Source organism: Lissotriton vulgaris, chromosome 9 (assembly GCF_964263255.1).
Source record: "Lissotriton vulgaris chromosome 9, aLisVul1.2, whole genome shotgun sequence".
NCBI lineage: Eukaryota > Metazoa > Chordata > Amphibia > Caudata > Salamandridae > Lissotriton > Lissotriton vulgaris.
This window is the reverse complement of record NC_141697.1, coordinates 82133457-82152546: the sequence shown is the minus strand read 5'-3', so window position 1 is coordinate 82152546 and position 19090 is coordinate 82133457. Positions and strand designations below refer to the sequence as shown.

At 45.8% G+C, this 19090-nt stretch overlaps 1 protein-coding gene across 1 annotated transcript in view; it reads left to right on the top strand.

Moving 5' to 3' along the window:
- The window catches only part of SPTB (spectrin beta, erythrocytic), a 280750-nt gene that overhangs the window by 233032 nt on the left and 28628 nt on the right, over positions 1–19090 (top strand). The window contains exons 28-29 of the mRNA XM_086937103.1: positions 4272–4410; positions 18347–18431. Coding sequence (XP_086793229.1) covers positions 4272–4410; positions 18347–18431 — 224 coding nt within the window. The remainder of the gene's footprint in view (positions 1–4271; positions 4411–18346; positions 18432–19090) is intronic.

Here is a 19090-nt window from a genome sequence, read left to right as displayed (position 1 = left end):
CGAGGCCACCAAAGTCATCTGCGGCGTACCACAAGGATCTTCACTCAGCCCAACCCTCTTCAACGTCTACATGAGCCCCCTCGCAGCCATCGCACGCCAACACAACCTCAACATCATCTCCTACGCCGACGACACCCAGCTCATCCTCTCCCTCACCAGCGACCCCACCACCGCCAGAGCCAACCTACACGAAGGGATGAAAAACGTCGCCGACTGGATGAGGAACAGCCGCCTTAAACTGAACTCGGACAAGATGGAAGTCCTCATCCTGGGATCATCACCCTCCCCTGGGACGACTCCTGGTGGCCCCCGGCCCTGGGCACCGCTCCCAAACCGACGGACCACGCACGCAACCTGGGCTTCATCCTGGACTCCTCCCTGTCAATGACCAGACAAGTCAACGCCGTCTCATCCTCGTGCTACAACACCCTGCGCATGCTCCGCAAGATCTTCAGATGGATCCCCACGGAAACCAGGAAGACCGTCACCCAGGCACTCGTCACCAGCCGACTGGACTACGGGAACACCCTCTACGCTGGAACTACAGCGAAACTTCAAAAAAGACTCCAACGCATCCAGAACGCCTCCGCCCGACTCATCCTCGACATCCCCGACACAGCCACATCACCGGACACCTGAGGGACCTGCACTGGCTCCCCGTCAGCAAGAGAATCACGTTCAGACTCCTCACCCACGCACACAAGGCTCTCCACGACCTGGGCCCCAAGTACCTCAACGACCGCATGACCTTCTACACGCCCACCCGCCAGCTACGATCGACCGGCCACGCACTCGCCACCGTACCACGCAGCCGCAGAGCCACCGCCGGAGGAAGATCCTTCTCCTACCTGGCAGCCAAGACGTGGAACTCCCTCCCCACCCACCTTCGGCGAACCCTAGACCATCTCGCCTTCAGGAAGCAGCTCAAGACCTGGCTGTTCGAGCAGTAACCTTCCCCTCCCCCAGCGCCTTGAGACCCAGGTGAGTAGTGCGCTATACAGATGACGTGATTGATTGATTGATTGATTGCTTTGCCTTTGACACCCTTCTGAAGTCCCCTTGGTTAGAGGAAAATGAGATGCTGATTTTCCATTCTGGAAATTTAGTTTCACAAATTTTGATCACGATAGACATTTGCTTGTCAAAAGTGGAAAGACTGTCATGAAACTTGACTTTGGGGAGAGTTGCTGTGACACGGCATGCTGACCATCAGCATTAACTCAAGAGGTGATTGCAACGAACAGCTGCTGAGGCTGTGGAATAAGAACTTTCCTTCTAGTAATAAAGCTTGGCGGGGGTAGTCAAGGAAATACATTGAGAGGAAACACTTGCAGCAGAACCATCTAGGTTAGGAAAGTAGAGAACAGGTGCACAGTCCACCTGCAAGGAAAGTCCTAAAGTGAAAGAGTTAGCCCCCTGGAGGGTCCAACATGGGGCAAATCAAATAGAACAGTCTCAAAACTGGATCGCAAGATGTACTGTTAGAGATCTGCTGGAGGCAGGGAGATTAAAAGAGGGGATGGAGAAGATGAAGTTATAGCCCATGGCTCGGAGTGAAGGAGAATGAAGTGACACTGGATTATCTGGGGTGCGCTGAATAATCACCATGTTGAAAAGAATTCACTTCAAGCCTGAGTGAATTGTTGATAGAGATTATTAGTTTCCCTCCTGCGATGGACAACACTTTTAAGGGACTGTTGAAAGATCTGGAAGTTTGTCATCTCAAATATAGCAAGATTTACTGCCTGAGTTGAAAGGCCTTTCTTGCAGTCCATAGCTGGCTAAGGGGAAAGATGGGCAAAGGGACAGTCAAAAGACATGATCTTAAAATAGTAAGACAATGACTGGCACTGCAGGGACGAGACAATCCTCAGACAGGTCAAACCGCGTTGACCTTATGTTAAAACGAATTCCACTGGCGAGCTAATTGTCAAGGATGAAAATTATGACAGAAAGAGTCCAGCTCTGGGGCAGGCTTTGCAGTAACAAGGGTCATCGAAGAAAGATTGCCCAAAAAAAGAATTTGCAGACACGCATTGTAGAACCGGTCAGTGTAAAATATATCCGTAGAATTCCAAACAAGAGAAAACTTAGAAGAGAGCGTCGTCTGCCAACATGGGAAGATGTCAAAAAACAAATTAAAGTAGTCTTCTGCTATAAAGCAAAAAAAACTGAAAGAAGCCCTGAGTGTGCAGGAGATGAGAGGTTGACCAACAGGCCTTTGAGGTCAGGGAAGGCAGGATTTGTGTCCTCTGAAAGGAAACAAATATCCTCCGGTGGAATGTGGCAGCTGTATCACTACAAGTATTGTAAGACATTGTTTGCCCCAAACATCTGTTTCATTTCGTTTAACTGAGAGCAAAGATTGCAGGGTGTAATACATGGAACATTATTATCATAAACCTGATGCATATCCACAGTATCCTGGTGCTCTCAAAAAGAATCCCAAGTTCAGTTTACATGGGCCTTGTCTTAACGGGTAGTGATTTTTTACCTCAAACTATTAAACTTGTGAAAGCAACAATACTATTAGTTTAAATATAATCAAATGCAAGATGGCAGTGCTCCTGTTTTCAGAATGTATTCAGGATTGGTGCAAAAGCCTCATTTGACCCCACAACAACAAGCAAATGCTTTCCTTTTGAAGTCCGTAGCACTGCTCTCAGCTCTCAAAATCCCTAGCCCTGGTGTGTAGACTCCTGCTCTGGAGCCCCTTCTTTCTCGCGTCTTAGGAGAGAACTCTGCTTTCGAAGAAGTAGGAGTAAGACATACGATGGGGAGCGGAGCACCATATAGTGCTGCTTTGACAGAAAAACTCCTGTTTGTTGTAAAAAAAAAAACTGGAATATAAGTGTCCATGTATTTCTTGGCATGTCTAACACCTGCAAAAGGCAGGTTGAAACATTCTCACAAAAAGTCCAAAAGTCTTGAAAAATAGGAGGTACATGGCACAGTGTTACCACTTGCACAATGTTATTCCCCTTTCAAATGTGAAAACTTGCAAACACCCAAGAAAGCTGCAGTTATCCAACTTTGTATACGTATTAAGTGAGCAGTATGTCCACACCACATTGATGGGCTGTATGTGAAGGGTGAAGGAAGGAAAACAGGGGAACTCTACTCACTATGAAACCAGGGTAATAGTTATATAAGGAAAAACAACGGTTCCTGTGGATTGATAAGATACCTTTGTAATAAAGGAGGCAAAATTGCAATATTTTAGAGGGTACCTCAATGCCAGAGGGCGAAAGAAAAACGAATACAGGAGAATTCATGTAACATTTTAATACATTTTTGGACCAAAGGCAATATAAACATAATTTGAAAATCAAAAACCATTAGTGCATTGTGTGCCAACTGAGAACGGAACCCAAAGTTAAGTGACAGTGTGAATTTCTATATACAACGTTTTCACAATTTTTTAAGTCAACCATTAACAAGAATAATCTCTATGTAGACGGCAGCAATATGCAATTACATGCGCTGTGTAAGGGTTCGCTTCTTCTGCGTGTCGACGGCGTTTCGACCCTATAGTCAGTGTGGGGTCTCTTCAGGACTAACGATGAAGGGACATCTGAGGATGTAACTGGGCAGGCTTGTGAATTGTGTGCCACACGTGGAAAAATAGAAGAAAAGAAGTTACTCACATGAGAACCCGTCCGGGTACTCAATATGAGGAAATACTGCCAGTAAAATGATTGGAATGCGGCCAGATGGGCTCAGGGCGTACTTCGCTACAGCCGTAGTGGGGGAAATCCCTTTGGTAAATGTTAACTAGTGACAATTCACTGTAACCAGAATGTAGATAGATAGGTATCTACATTCTGGTTACATGTTATGTTTATATTGCTTTTGGTCCAAAAATTTATAAAAATGTTACATGAATTCTCCTGTGTTAGTGTTTCTTTTGCCCTCTGTCATTGGGGTACCCTCTAAAATATTGCAATTTTGCCTCTTTTATTACAAAGGTATCTTATCAGTCGACAGGAACCGTATGTGAAGAGTGGGCAGGGAAGCTCTAAAGGCGTTGAGATGAGTCAAAAAAGAATAAAAGAAAACAATGTTTTTGCATCATTGATTTTACAAATGTATGTCTCTACAACCTCTTTGTGGAAATGGAAAATGATACATGTAAAAATAAAGTTTAGAAACCGTTCTGTAAATTACTTTAGCAGATCATTGGCAATATTTTTTGTGCCCAATGAAAAGTCATCTTTATTTTTATGAAATATTTCAGATCAATGATTTTACCTTCTCCTTTCTCCAAACAGAGATGTGTCGTCCGTTGAGCTCTTATTGAAATACCACCAGGGACTCAAAGCAGAGATAGAGGCAAGAAATCCGAATTATTCCAGTTGCGTAGATCTTGGGAACCTGTTGCTGGCTCGCAAGCACCCGGCGTCAGAAGAGGTGAGAGTTCTTTTCCTAAATGAGCCTGATTCCCAGAGGTAGCTTCCTTGGGGTTCTCTGAATTACACTAGGAAAAGGCACTAGGAAAAGGCACTAGGAAAAGGCGGCTGAAATTTATATTAGATTCACAAATGATACTGGTGTAAATTCACAATATTGCAACCACACATTCTGCTCAATCATAAATAGATTAAACAGTTGTAGTTTTAATCTTAATATTTACCATTGTGTGTTCCCAGTGGTGAGTCATTAGAGTAATTAGGGTACTCCTATGCAAATGTGACTAGATACCCAGCTTAAAGTGGCAGGTACAAATAAGCATTACTGCATTCCCCACCGCTTTTCCACATTAAAATTACACTTCGGAGATTCAGGTGTACGTGTTGCAGGAAGTGTGGCACAAGTTGCTAGTTATTTCAGCTCTGATAGAGAATTTGTATGAAGGGCAAACACTGCAGGAAAATGTTTGAAACAGAAATGCAAGAAATCAAATGACATAATAAAAAATCAAATTTACTTGCACTAAGATGTAATACATTTTTTTTATTTGCAAGCACTAAGATGTTATAAAATATCAAATTTAACAGCCCTAAGATATAATGGTATGTTATAAGAGCCTTATAAAGCTCTCGTACACCGACCGGTTTCATGGCGCTGGGAGCACTAACAGGAATGCAGGTAACCGTGGGCTTGTCTGAAAAGCCATGTTTTTAGCAAGGTTCTGAACTGCACATAGGAGGTTGCTGCTCTTATGTTTTCCGGGAGAGTTCCAAACACCGGGAGCCAGCACCACAAACCAGGATCCCACCAGTCTATTCCTATTGAATTTGGGAGCCTCTACTAGATGGAGGTGTGCTGATCTGAGATTACACTTTGGGATATGGGGCCAGATGTACGACCAAGAAAATTGCACGTTGCAAATTGCGTCTCTTTTGCGAGGCGCAATTTGCGAGTTGCAATTTCCGATGTACAACAGTGTATTTCAACCTTTTTTGCGCTTCCCAATGGGGTCGCAAATTGCAAGGCTCATTAATATTAATGAGCCTCTCGCAATTTGCGGACCCATTGGGAATGACAGCCCTCCCAGGAATGGTAGCCTGCTGGGCTCAGCAGACCACCATGTCTGGGACTGCTTTTTAATAGAGCAGCTTTTTTTTCAATGCAGCCTGTTTTTCTTAAAGGACGTGGTTCTCCGACCACCGCATCCTTCAGATCCTTCGAGTATTTGGGGAAACTACTGGGCTATGAACCAACCCCTTCAAATCTATACTTTTTCCAGTATGCGGTGACCAGAAACGTCAGACCTGGGCCTCACAACTATCCCATGCCACAGATGGTTTTAAATTATTGGGAGTATTCATATCGCCGTGTCCCTCGACCTCGTGGACGCATAATATCATTCCATTGCTCCCCGTGATCCGTAACTAAACTACAGTATGGTTCCAATTGCCTCTATCTTTATACGGGTGTTCAGCCATTTTTAAAATGGTGTCTTTAACTCGTTTATTATATCGAGTGCAGAACTTCCCATACAATATCCCCCATTTATGACGCAATTAAATGTGATCCTATATACGTTTTTATGGCAAGGAGGGGCGATTCAAGTAGCACTTCACACGTGCACATCAACCTACTGTAGAGGTATTGCGGCAGCAGATATATAAGCATATTATTCCACATCCCATCTCTTTGTTATTAATAAGTGGTGGTACGGATCTCAGTCAGATCCAGTGTATGCAGTAGAGCGGCTGGCAATGAAGACACCCCCTTGCAGAAATTCCTATACAGTTGGATTGATCTAGACACCCTCCCTTCGGCTAGTAAGATCTTCATACAACTATGAAGACATACAGTGAATTTCATTGGCTGGTGGGAGAGACTAACACAGACTACTCCCCTTTGGCAGGGCACATACATACGCTCAGCCTGTGCGCTGGCCGGTTTCCGTAAATGAGACCTCATTGGAATCTCCACCTTAGGAGACATCATGCATGGCTGTACACTTAAGTCCTCAGCAATTGCAAACTGAGTTCCACCTACATAAATCCCAGTTCCACCGATATCTGCAACTGCAACATGCTTTAAACCATCACATCCGTCAATTGGGGACCCTACCAGGGTTTCACCTACCAGAAGGTCTTTTATTTATGGAGGACATTGGGGCACACAAGATCAAACTAATTTACCAGACATTAATCACTTACACACACAACACATTACATAAGACCAGAGCAGAGTGGGAAGTCCATATGCTGACCTTGACGGACGACGACTGCGCGGAGGACCCAGCCATCCCCCGACATTCCTCACGATACTGCCTCATACAATTTAAGTACCTTCACCGGGTATATTTCACTCGATCCCAGCGATGGAGGATGGGAGCTATCCAGTCCCCCTAATGCCTTCGATGTACAAATGAAGAGGGCTCTTTTCTCCACTCGGTGTGGAGTTGTGTAGTGTTACAGCTGTTTTGACGTCCTGCCTGGGCCGGGTGCTGGCCTGGACCATCCAACTTGACACCAGAATGCTGCTCTTCCATAGCACAGAGGAGATTGGAGGAACCCGTTATAAGCAGCACCTCCTGTTTTTGGGCCTAACTCTAGCTAAAAGGGACATAGCTCAGAAATGGAAAGCGACCTCCCACCGAGCTTAGGGGGTTGGAAAAAGGCAATGGATAGGTGCATGGGTGCCGAAATCGTAGTCTTTCAAGCACCGGATGCCCACAGAAGCAGAGGAAAATATGGTCCAGCTGGGAGACATATCGGGGCATCGACCTAGACCCCACCCTCCCGGCAACATTCAGACCTTTCATAATACATGGGTCAAATTAACTCACCATAGACAGACAAAATTGATAGCTAAAAGACATGCCTTTAAAAATACGCAATTACGAATAATCAGCAGGGTTCGGTGTAGTTTGTTAATTATCCAGCCTGGTGTTCTACAGGACAAGTTGTTATGTAACGATAAAATCAGGTACACTATGTCTTTTGCTTTATATATAATGTACTTGTTGGGCCCCACCCATTTTGTACCTTTAAAAATAAATAAAATGTATTGTGAAAAAAAAAAACTTGTAAGTAAAACAAAACATTTCTTGAACCATTACAATGCAGTGGCGAGCGACACTGTGTTATGCATCTATATCCCATGAAACCTAGATTTGAAAAACCAGGTACAAAATGGAGCATTGTGAACACTTTTGTACTTAAGGAAATGCATTTTTTTAAACCTACACTGGCTGCCGTTCTAAGACAGTACCATCTTCAAAACCTGGTTCAGCAGATACAAAGCACAAATCAACTGTACAATCCACCCTCCACCAAAGAGAAACGTTGAATATGTCTAGTGTGATGTGGTCACCATATCACAAGAAATCAGGGCACAACCAGATTAGAAATCAATGACTGCAAAAAAAAATCGAAAATACTGTAAACCAACAGCTAGATTCATGAAGCCAAATTGCGATCGCAATTGCTGCGAAAAAGCAATTACGATCGCAATTTGTAGAAAAGGTATTCAACAAACAAAATAGCGAATTCGCTAAACATTTATGCAAAATCGCTATGAAATTCGCAGAACACAATCAGCGAATCGGTAATAGCGAGAAAGCAGGTTTTCTGCGAATAAAAGTGCGAAATCGCTAAAAAATCGCTATCACAATTCATGAAAATTCGCAAAATGCGAAAAAAAAACAAATCGCTAATTGCGACGCGCAAATTAAGGAGAACCCAAACCAGGTGGTAACCATGAAAGAAAAAAAAACATCTTAAAAAAAGTATTGCTAAGTACCCACAGCTGCTGGCTTGAACAAACACACTTAAGGACATGCAGCTGGAGCCTCAGGACTCTCACAATGCCAGGACTCTACATGGTGGTCAGGCGGCAAAGGCTGCAGCGAGCAGCATGGAACAGACAACGCATCCAGGAGCGGATATTCCGTCAGCGGGTCACCCTACTGGGCCAAACCAGGGAGCAGATTTACGCAAAGTACCGCCTAAGTGGGGCAATGATAATCAAGCTGATCCGGGACCTAGACCCCCTCCTGCAGCACCCAACAAGGAGGACCCACGCCGTCCCCACACATGTGCAGGTATTGTGCAGCCTGCACCTACTGGCCTCCGGAAGCTTCCAGGGAATAGTCGCTGTTGCAGGGGGTATATCCCAGCCCACCATGTCCCACTGCCTAAGGAGTTTCCTGGAGGCCATGCTGACCCGCCTACACCACTACATTTCATTTCCCATCAGCCAACAGGACTTGGACGTAACCAAGCTGCAATTTTACAATGTAGCCCAATTTCCACACATCATAGGATGCATTGACTGTACCCACATCCACATCTGCCCACCTGCACAAACAGAATACATGTATCGGAACCGCAAGTCCTACCACTCCCTCAATATACAGATGGTATGCAATGCAAAGACAATCATCACAGACATTGTAGCACAGTACCCGGGGAGCACACATGACTCCTTCATATTCCGGCACAGTGGCCTCCACACACGACTGGTCAGGGGAGACTTTGGTGAAGGACACCTACTGGGTAAGTACACATGCCACACAACAGTACAATATGCTAATGACGCTGCGCTGCACAGGCACTCACCCTCTGCTCCTATCATGCAGGTGACAGCGGCTACGCTCTCCGTGAGTACCTACTCACCCCATACCTCAACCCAGCAACACCACAGCAACGGCGTTACAATGCAGCACACATTCGCACAAGAAATTGCATTGAAAGGACATTTGGGCTTTTGAAGAGCAGATTCCGCATACTGCACAAGACTGGTGGGGCCATCAAATACAATCCAGAGGTCTGCTGCCGCATCGTGGCCGTGTGTGCTATCCTACACAACATTGCTACCAAGCGCAGGATGCCTGTAGACATCTCAGGCAGTGAGTCAGAAGGGGACAATCGGCCACCTGCACATGTGCGTCACGCACGCGGTGAGAATCCAGCAGAAGGACACAGGCGCCGCAACGAAATCTGCATGAACTATTTCTAGGGGACCCACTCCCCACACCCTGGCCTGCATGCCCTGCATGGCCACTGATATGTTCTCCAGGGCTGTAGCTACGTCCTGGCAGCACTGCACCATTTGCACCTGCATGGCCAGAGATCGTCGTGATAGCTGTGAGGTGGCGTTACCAATGATGTGGTTTGACCCCGTGTACGCCGACAGGCGGGTCAACAGTTGACGGTGTCGGCGGCGATTGACATTCCGCTGACGGGACATTGCCTGAGTGTTGGCCTCCACAGCTGCAGTAATTTGTGCGACGTTACGTGCCGTCTTATCCAGTTGGAGTTGGATGGCGGCTAGGTGTCGGGCCTGGGTTTGGTGAACACTCAGCATCCTGCGCTCAATGGAGAGCCCACCTGCTCTAACACTACTGCCCCTGCCAGCGCTGGATGTATTGGTCCGCGGCTCCCTGACCAGACCGCTCGTCTGGCTCCTCACAGCCGCAGGGCGGCGGATTTGTTGGCGACCTGCTGCTGGTGTTGCAGGCCGCACTGCTGGCTGTGTGCTGCGTGGTACGACTGCAGCTCCTGGTGTCACGGGGTGGCACCGGCCACAGGGGCGGGTGGTGGGATGACCGGTGTTGTTGCAGCTTGCCCTGATGGTCCGGGCTGTGGAGTATGGTGTGTATCCCCCTCCGTGTCCTCCGTGTTCTCCTCTATCACCAGGGCCTCACTGTCAGTGCTGGGGACATCAGCGCCACCTGTGATGTAAAGTGGACGTTGATTAGTGGCATGTTACGTACACAGTTAGGCTTGCTATATGCATGCAGTCTACCATTCCCTGTCTGCATGCAGGATTGACTGTCACTGGACATGTGGGGCTCTATGGTACAGGTTGGTAATTGTGGCCAGACTACATGTCCCACAATGCAATTGCGCTATGGAGCTGTACATTGGCTGCATGCTTGGGGTTTGTAATGGGATGCACTGGAGTCGTGCACAATGTTAGGGGACAGGGGGTTGCAGTCGCTTGGCACTTACCTGGTGTGTCTTGGGTGGGTCTGGAGGAGTCAAGCCGGGTCACACCCACGCAGGCCTGTGGGTCGATGGTATCCTCCACCTGGTCCTCCAGTGGGGTGTTCGGTGGGACGGTGGGACGGTGGGCTCCCCTCCACCTGTCGCCAATTGCTCCCCCAGCCTCTCTGCAATCTTTTCTTTTGCCTGCCCTCTCAAGTCATACCAGCGCTTTTTCAGCTCGTCCACCGAGCGCTGGGTCACCCCCACGGCATTGACTTTGGCGCAGATGCGCAGCCATATGCGTCTTTTGTCCGCCTCTGGCACCCTTCGGGAGTCTTTGCCAAATAGGCGGTTGTGATCCCTGGAGACTCCTTCAATTAGGTGTTCGAGCTCCTGCTCCGAAAACTTTATTTTGCGTTTCCTCCCACTGGTGGAAGCTCCTGCTGCTACCTCTGCCATGGCTGCCACTGTGGTGTCTCCTGCTGTGGTCCTGTTGGAATGCTGGAGGGGAGCTCCGGTACTGCTGCCTGTGCTTCAGACTCTCACTGCTGAATGAGGGTGGGACCTGCCTACTTCCTGGTTGTGATGTCATCACTGTGCTCAGGATGCGACTTCCCGTTTTTGCGATCTCACAGTTAGCGAGATCGCAATTTGCGATATCGGTAATTGCGAAATCGCTATTTCGACTGGGGTTTCGGCCGATTCTGCGATTATTTACCGAATTCGGACTTCTCGCAATCGGCGATTGCGATCGCTTGCGAATCGCATTTTTACATCGCAAAACATCATGAATGCCGTTCTGAGATTTCTAAATTGCGATTCGCATTTACTCGCAATTTAAAAATCGCAGAATTGGACATTGATGAATCTGGCTGCAAGTCTTCTCTCTTTACGCATGCACGATGTAGAAATCCTCCATATATCAGCCTTACTTATCGACCCAATTTAGAGAAGATCTGAAAACACATCTCTTCAGTCAGTGTTTAGGGAGAATATAATGAAAATATCTTACTCCTTCCCTGCTTGAATATGTTTTTTTCCCTCTCTCTCTAATTCTTTTCCCTCTCTCTCTCTAACCCAGCTATGTACATGGTCTTGAATTGTCTACCCTCCCAATTCTCGACCGCTGAAGGATCCACGTACAGCATTACTCTTAGCTAGGTTTGCGCTATGTAAATACCAACCTATACATTCATGTGCATGCCAGAAATAATCTGAAATTTAAAGTACAAAGTGAGGCTTGTATTGGGGGCTACAAACAAGCTATTGTTTAGCACCTTCCTAGCCACTGCAACCTCTTCAACCCATAGCAAATGTGTAATTCCTTCTAACACTAACTATTGACATCACAGTGCAAGAGCTATGTCAGATGTCTAGCACCTAACTGGTCAAATGGCTTAAACCTGGCCAAAAGGGATCCCCTGACATGTCCCTAGTCTAGATCACCACTGGGGTACATGGACATCATGCTGCTTATACATGGCTGCTAACCTGAACTATAGCTCCATTATAGGCCACCACCTAAATCACACACAGTGCACCATGTTTCTTTAAGGAGCAAGCAAACTAGTGGCATCCGTTGGGCACCAAGTTCACCTTAGTTCAAGTGCGTGGATTTTTGAGGTCCTGGACAATATAATGCTTTTCCACTTGTACACTTCCACTCCCCATTAACAAGTTGATCTTTGCAGCAATTTGTTACATACTTCTGGCACCCTCTTGTGGCCCACTATTGTGGTGACGTAAGGCAGTTTTTTACAGAGGCCTTAACGCGGCATGTGATGGTTCCCAGTCTAGTGAAAAGTTTCAGTACAGAAGGGCCCACCTTTTCAAGGCGGTTTCTCTGGTACAGTGTGCGTTAATCGGAGAAATGCATCTTCATGCAGCAGGATGCGTGGACTTCTGCATACCCACTGATTCCACAAACCATTGTCTGGATGCACTAATGCCAAATCCTATTTGCAGCGCATTAGCATATCCAGTCTCCAGCCTGAAACTGGCAAAATGACATGCCATAGTGCAATAAGCATGAAAAACATCTGCAACACATGCAGGGGACCTCAGATGACTTCTGCATCATAGAAACCTGCCAACCTGTTTGAGGAACCCATACTAAGAATGGATTCTAGGATTGTATGCAAACATATTCTGAAATTCAACAATTGTCTGGTGCACTAAACATGCCCTTTTTGCATGTAAAACTCAGTGGTATAGAAAGTGTGCATATTGAAAGTGTGCATTCGCTGATAATGTATAACAGTTTGCAACAGTTATATGAAATCTCTGGCTGGATAATGCTGGCTTGGCCTTTCATTTATCCAAGGTTGGTCAAAAAGAATAGCCAATTTGTTGGGCATTTGTGGTTCCTTTTACAGTCTGTCTGACCCCATTTGGTGGCCTCACGGCAGACAGATGCTACTGGACCCCATCCACAGTGGCTAAGATCATACTATGACTCTGAAAACTGAGCCAAGTAACACCCTTTCCCCACTTGACTCTCAGGGTAGCGAGGGTGAGCAGTTCAAGGCTTCTCATGGAGGTAATGTAGGAGACACGAGTTCAGAATGAAACAGTCAATAATCAGACTCAATATGTGATGACCAGCCCAATGCTCATCTTTTATTTAAAAAGTAAGTACTTATAATCTCACAGCTGACTTCAATTCTACACAATTTGATGCTAAATCCGGAATACAGAGTTGCAATCTCAGTTGCATTTAACAGTCAGGTACTACGCTCCCACTCAGTTGGTGTCGGTGTCCTCTCCCCTCTCAACGGAGCGAATCTATGCCTGTGTTTCTCTGGGAGAGGTGCAGATAGCAACAACTTCTCTCAAAGGTCCAATGCACATCTGTGCAGTGGCTTTTACCCCTGTAGCAAAAGTCTCAAGCATGCGCGGCAGCCTCGTCTGCACACTCTAGTCTCTTGACCCAGATGCAGGGTAAGTAAGCACTGTGTGTATCTGCCGGTTATCAATGCCGCTTTAGCAGTGTGGATGGAGTATGTGGATCATGTTCCTGCCCTCACGTCAATGGTTCCACTCCGCCTAAGGTCGCGACGGCTGGTTCGAGACGGCGTTCATGGGAAGTGAGGCAGTTCAGCGCAGGAACCTGCATCCTCTGCAGTGACCGCCTTCCCAGTCGGTTGAAGACAAGGCTTCAGATTCAGCCAACTCATCTGCAGTAACAGACTTTTGTCAGCTGTAGCCTCCCGGTCAATCAGGGTTTGCCTCTTTGGTGGCGACGCAGCTTCAATCCTTGTCTCATTAGCAGTGCAGCACGAGCCGCAGTGGACTCTCAGGCGACATGGTGGTAATTGCTCTGTAACAGTCGTACTGTGTCTCACAGCGGAATCATGAAGAGACCAGGAGGACTCTCACAGCACTGGTCACTCCTGACCTCCTCCTCTGGAATAGTCAGCTTTCTGTGGGAGCTCCATGTACCGGGAACAGGCTGGGCTTTTCCTTCTGTACCATCTCTCCTCCTGCAAACCACACATGGTCCTTCAGGCTCCCAGCAGGCAGAATGGCGTATAGGCACTTTAGGCAGACTCTCAACTCCTCCAGTGGAAAGTGTAGACTTCAGGTAATGTGCTTTCACTTCTGGTAGACAGGCTGTGTGGGACACACCAGCCACGGTTACCCACCGTTCGTTAAGTAATCTGAGCAGCACTCCGTTCCTTGGTCAAAAATAATTTGGATTGGACCAAAGTGCGTATTTCTAGTTCCTAATGTTATACAGAATTTCCAAACAGGGGATATGGATCCAATGTCTAAGGCTTCAAAACTAGTTTGAGTCAATTCTCCTACAGATGTTATTTTCGTGATATTCTTCAGACTCAGCCTCTCTGCAAAATGATGGCTCTCATACCAGGTAGAAGCAGGGCTGGCTTCAAGAAGGAGTATCCAAAACATAGGCTCATTAAAGTGTGAAATGTCTGCACCTGGTTTTCATCAGCCTTCCTGAAGCAGCCATCAGACATAGGCTAAAGGGCAGTCCTTATCTTGAAAATGACTTCACCTTGAACAACAGAAAATTCAGTACCAGGGGGGTTCCTGTGCTCCTTTACACGGATGATGCCGTCTTATTGGCCCGTAGAGCCTTAGGCCTGCAGAGGCTATTGGACTCATTTGGGGCCTACATGAAATCATTGGATCTTGTAGTTAACATAGCGAAATCTCAAACAATGTCCATAGGCCAAAAAAACAAAAAATTAAATTATTTTTATTGTGAAGGCGTTGAGCTGACCAGGGTTTCCTCTTTTACCTATTTCGGGGTCTTATTTGATGAGAAGGGAACATGGGGCCCCCAACAGCTAGTCAAAAAAAATACGATGGTGAGATCAACTGCTGCCCTTCATGGCTTTGCATAACGGTTGGGGGCCAGACCAATCTAACCCATGCTTAATATCTATATGTCCAAATGCGTGGCTATCGCCTTGTATGGCTCAGCTCTATGGGGTTACAAGATCGGTGAGGGGGTGCAGATAGTTGAAAACACATTTGTACGCTCCCTGCTGTCTGTTCCTCAGTCTACCTCAACGTTTAGAATTCATCAAGTGGTTGGGACTGGTTATGTGACAGATCTGTCGAGGTTAGCCCCGGTAATTTGTTGGTTAAAGACATGGGTTAATCCTGAACTAACCCTTAATCATCAGAACGCTAATAGCATCCCATGGTTATATTATGTAAAGAATATTTTAAGTGAATTAGGATGCCCAGATTTATTTATTTTTCCTGATCAAATAAGAAAAGAAGATGTAACAAGGGTCAGATTACAATTCTTGAACCTGAGGGCGCCTGAGTGAGAAGAGCTAACAAAATCTACAGTTAAAGCCTATTTCTTGCTAAAAACCACAACTACGATTGAACCATATCTGAAAATAGTCAGGAAGCACTATCATTGGCAGCTTTTAACGAGGTTTCGTTTTAATTTAATCCATACCCTCTTAAGTAATTCCCAAGGCTGGAGTAGGGTATGTGATTTAGGTCCGTGCACGTGATAATTTCTCAACGCAAGATACTATGCATTTTATAGTGCCATTCGAAGGAGATTTTTATTACCAATTTTAAGGGGTAAAGGTTTTATATAGGTCAAACCCGCTCTACTTTATTTACAGTTGCTGAATGACCCAAGGGAGATATTTTATACTAGCAGCCCGTCCCGACGTTGTCTGGGTATGAATTGCTGCCGGCCGGTAGTATATTGTTTTGTAGGATTTCGTTTTGATAGCATTTCTTACCTGTGACAGGCCTGTGAAACGCTCCGATTCACAGTGCACTGCTGATGCACTTAAAAGTGCGCGTTCAGTAGTGTGTGAACTCGAGTTTCCCTACTTTATTTTTCCTTGCAATATTATATAGCGCAAACTCGACAACATGGTATGAGCACAATTTACATTACAGAAGAACACATACATTTGTGGTAGGCACGGGGAGACAAAGCGATTTGCCTGAATCACAGGATGTTGAGCTGATGCCGAGATTTGAATGTAGCTCCCCAGCTCTAAAGTTCGCAATTCTAGAAGTTGTGGCAGGAAGTGTGTCTAAAAGTGTATGTCGGTGCTGGCCATCAATGAGAGAGACCTGTGCATTTTTCAAATGGGTGGTGAAAAAATATGAGTACGTTGCTGGAGATGTAGGCCGCCGTGCTACCAATGTACTTACCGGGGGTGGGTAAACACCCATTAATCCGCAACTTTCTTTCCGCATACCATCACTCCGCATACTTTCATTACAAAAGTACCATGACTCCGCAATGCCATTATAACGCATGGCATTACATTTTATATGCTTTTACCACGCATACATTTACAACGAAATTCGTTGTAAATGCATGAATGGTAAAAGCATGTTTTTTTTAATGTTTGGATAAGGTAAGTATGGGTATAGGGGCATATGTTTTGGGGTACTGAGGTATATGTTTTGGGGTGTTTGGGTATTTTAAGGGTTCAGATATAGTTTTGGGTTATGGGGTACAGGGGTATTTTTAGAGTTCAGGGCTAGGTTTGGGTTTTGGGGTACAGGGGTATTTTAGGGTTCAGGGGTAGGTTTGGGTTTTGGGGTACAGGGTTATTTGTAGGGTTCAGGGCTAGGTTTGGGGTGCAGCTGTATTTTTAGGGTTCAGGGGTAGGTTTAGGTTTTGGGGTACAGGGGTATTTTAAGGGTTCAGGGCTAGGTTTGGGTTTTGGGGTACAGGGGTATTTTAGGGTTCAGGGGTGGTTTTGGGGTACAGTGGTATTTTTAAGGTTCAGGGCTAGGTTTGGGTTTTGGGGTACAGGGGTATTTTTAGGGTTCAGGGGTAGGTTTGGGTTTTGAGGTACAGGGGTATTTATAGGGTTCAGGGGTGGTTTTGGGGTACAGTGGTATTTTTAGGGTTCAGGGCTAGGTTTGGGTTTTGGGGTACAGGGGTATTTTTAGGGTTTAGGGATAGGTTTGGGTTTTGGGGTACAGGGTATATTTATAGGGTTAAGATGGGTTAGTGTTTAAGGGTGTTGGGGTATTTTGAGTAAGGGTGGGTTATGATTATGGGGTGCAGGGGTATTTAAAGTGAGCAGGGTGGGATTAGCACACGATATGAGACATGGCATGAAGGGCGGAACGTACCACACGTCCCCAGCGTTTGTCACACCCCCAGCACACGCCCACAGCACAACGCAGACACCCCCACAAGGGACTACTTTGCTGGCACGGTTCTCTTACCTTTTAAATGTATATGGTGGGCGTCTGCATAGCCTATGTCCTTCTGCTGCAACTGCCCTTTCCAACGCTGTATTGAGTGTTGTGATTGGTGCTGTGGTTCCTGAGATTACCGGCCTCAAAGGTTTTGGCTCTCTCTTTATTATATTAGTATAGATTGCAAGTTTTTTAGTTGCAGCCGCTTGACTCAGGGAAAAGAGTTATAGTATATAAAACCCTTAATGAGTGACTCTTGGGTTAGCTGCAATTACTGTATTATATTGGCAAAACTATGCTGTATCTGTAGCCTGAACTTTTACATGATTTAATGAAATTCGATTTTATACTATGATGTACTTTTTAAGTTGCCCATATGAGATGAGAATTCGGATTTTAAATATTTTTATGGCATTGTTTATTGTGAAATATGTGATGTACTTTTATGGTGTTTATTACCCGAATAAAGTGGTTTTGACAGACTGACAGTACCAACCCTCACCCCTACCATCTACCAAATGACAGTCATCACATAGAACTATTCAGCGGCCATTAGCTAACAAGGTCCTCATTGAATTTCTAGAGGTAGCCCTGTCTCCGCCCTCCCTCTCTGAGGTGTCTGGATCTTCACCCTACAGCCAAAGGAATGCAGCCAACAAACTTCCAGTGTCTAGGGAAGATGCCATCATCCTCCTCTTGTGCCATGCTAAATCAGAGACATCCACAATGGATTCCACTGGCACCGCACTCTAATTCACACAACACACAAAGTTCTACAACCAGACATGTGATACACAATGGCTGCACATGCACACACACTATGCACATACGATGTTGGTGCAAGGTTCTGGGTTTCACATAACAGCAGAAGTTTAAATGAGAGCAGCTAGTGGCCCTGTCTCTCTGCAAACAAAAATGGTCTGGTCACATTATTAGTTCTGTCACAACCACTGTATGTGATACAACCAGGACATGGACACCGTGACAGCACTTGCTATGCACCTCTCGAGGTTACAGAACAGGTTCTCAACCTCGTATCACCATGGAGGAGACTAGGTCTCAGCGCCCAAGCTAGATAACTGCAAGGGCCTTCTCAATGTCAGGCTGCTATTTACACTTTACATGCATGCAGAGACAAGTGATATCATCAAGCACTGCACCAAAGATTAGCACTCTTGAGAAAAATATGTTTTCAATACTCTTCCAATAAATGTACCTCTTTGTGTATGTCAAGATAAAGAGGGGCTGTGAAAATTGACTATTGCTCTTTCTTTACCTTTCAGATTAAAGAAAAGCTTGTCCAGATAATGGAGAAGAGAACGGAAATGGTAGACAAATGGGAGAAGCGCTGGGAGTGGCTCCAGTTGCGTGAGTGAAACTCTTAATGTGTACTATCTAAGGGTGGGAAAATACAAAAAGTGGAGGGGGTCTGAAGGGGGTGCGAGATTAAAGACCTGACAGCACCCTACCCCTATTGGACTAATGAAAAACACATAAGGGGTGCTAAGGTCAGTGGTAGCCTCAGATGTCTAACGTGTACTTGGAGCATAGAGGTACAGACTGTAAGAGTGAGAGAAGAGAGCAGACGTGAACCCATCAGCCCACCCATTGGCGGAACTTCATCATCTGGGTTGAAGGAACACCAGCCTGGTGTCTACTAGGTGTCTCACTATGAAGGAAATGTGAGTACAGCAACTAGTATGTAGTACACTAGTGATGGAAAGTTGGGTAATAGTGTCTGAAGGGCTGTGGGAAGTGAAAGAAAGTTGCAGTGTAGAAAGCAAATGTGCTATAAGGAAAGTGGTGAAATAAAATTGACTAGCATGGTGCCTAAGAAACCTTTATTGAGACGGTCACCATGGTGCCAAAATTAAAAGCAGAGTGTGAATGGATGTAAGCATATATTACCATTTATAGATGGATCAATCGGTCGACATGTTTCAGCCTAGGAAGGCTTTCTTCAGGACCTAATAAGACACTACTGCAACTGTGATAGTAAGGATCAAGGTACATACCATGCCAGAGAC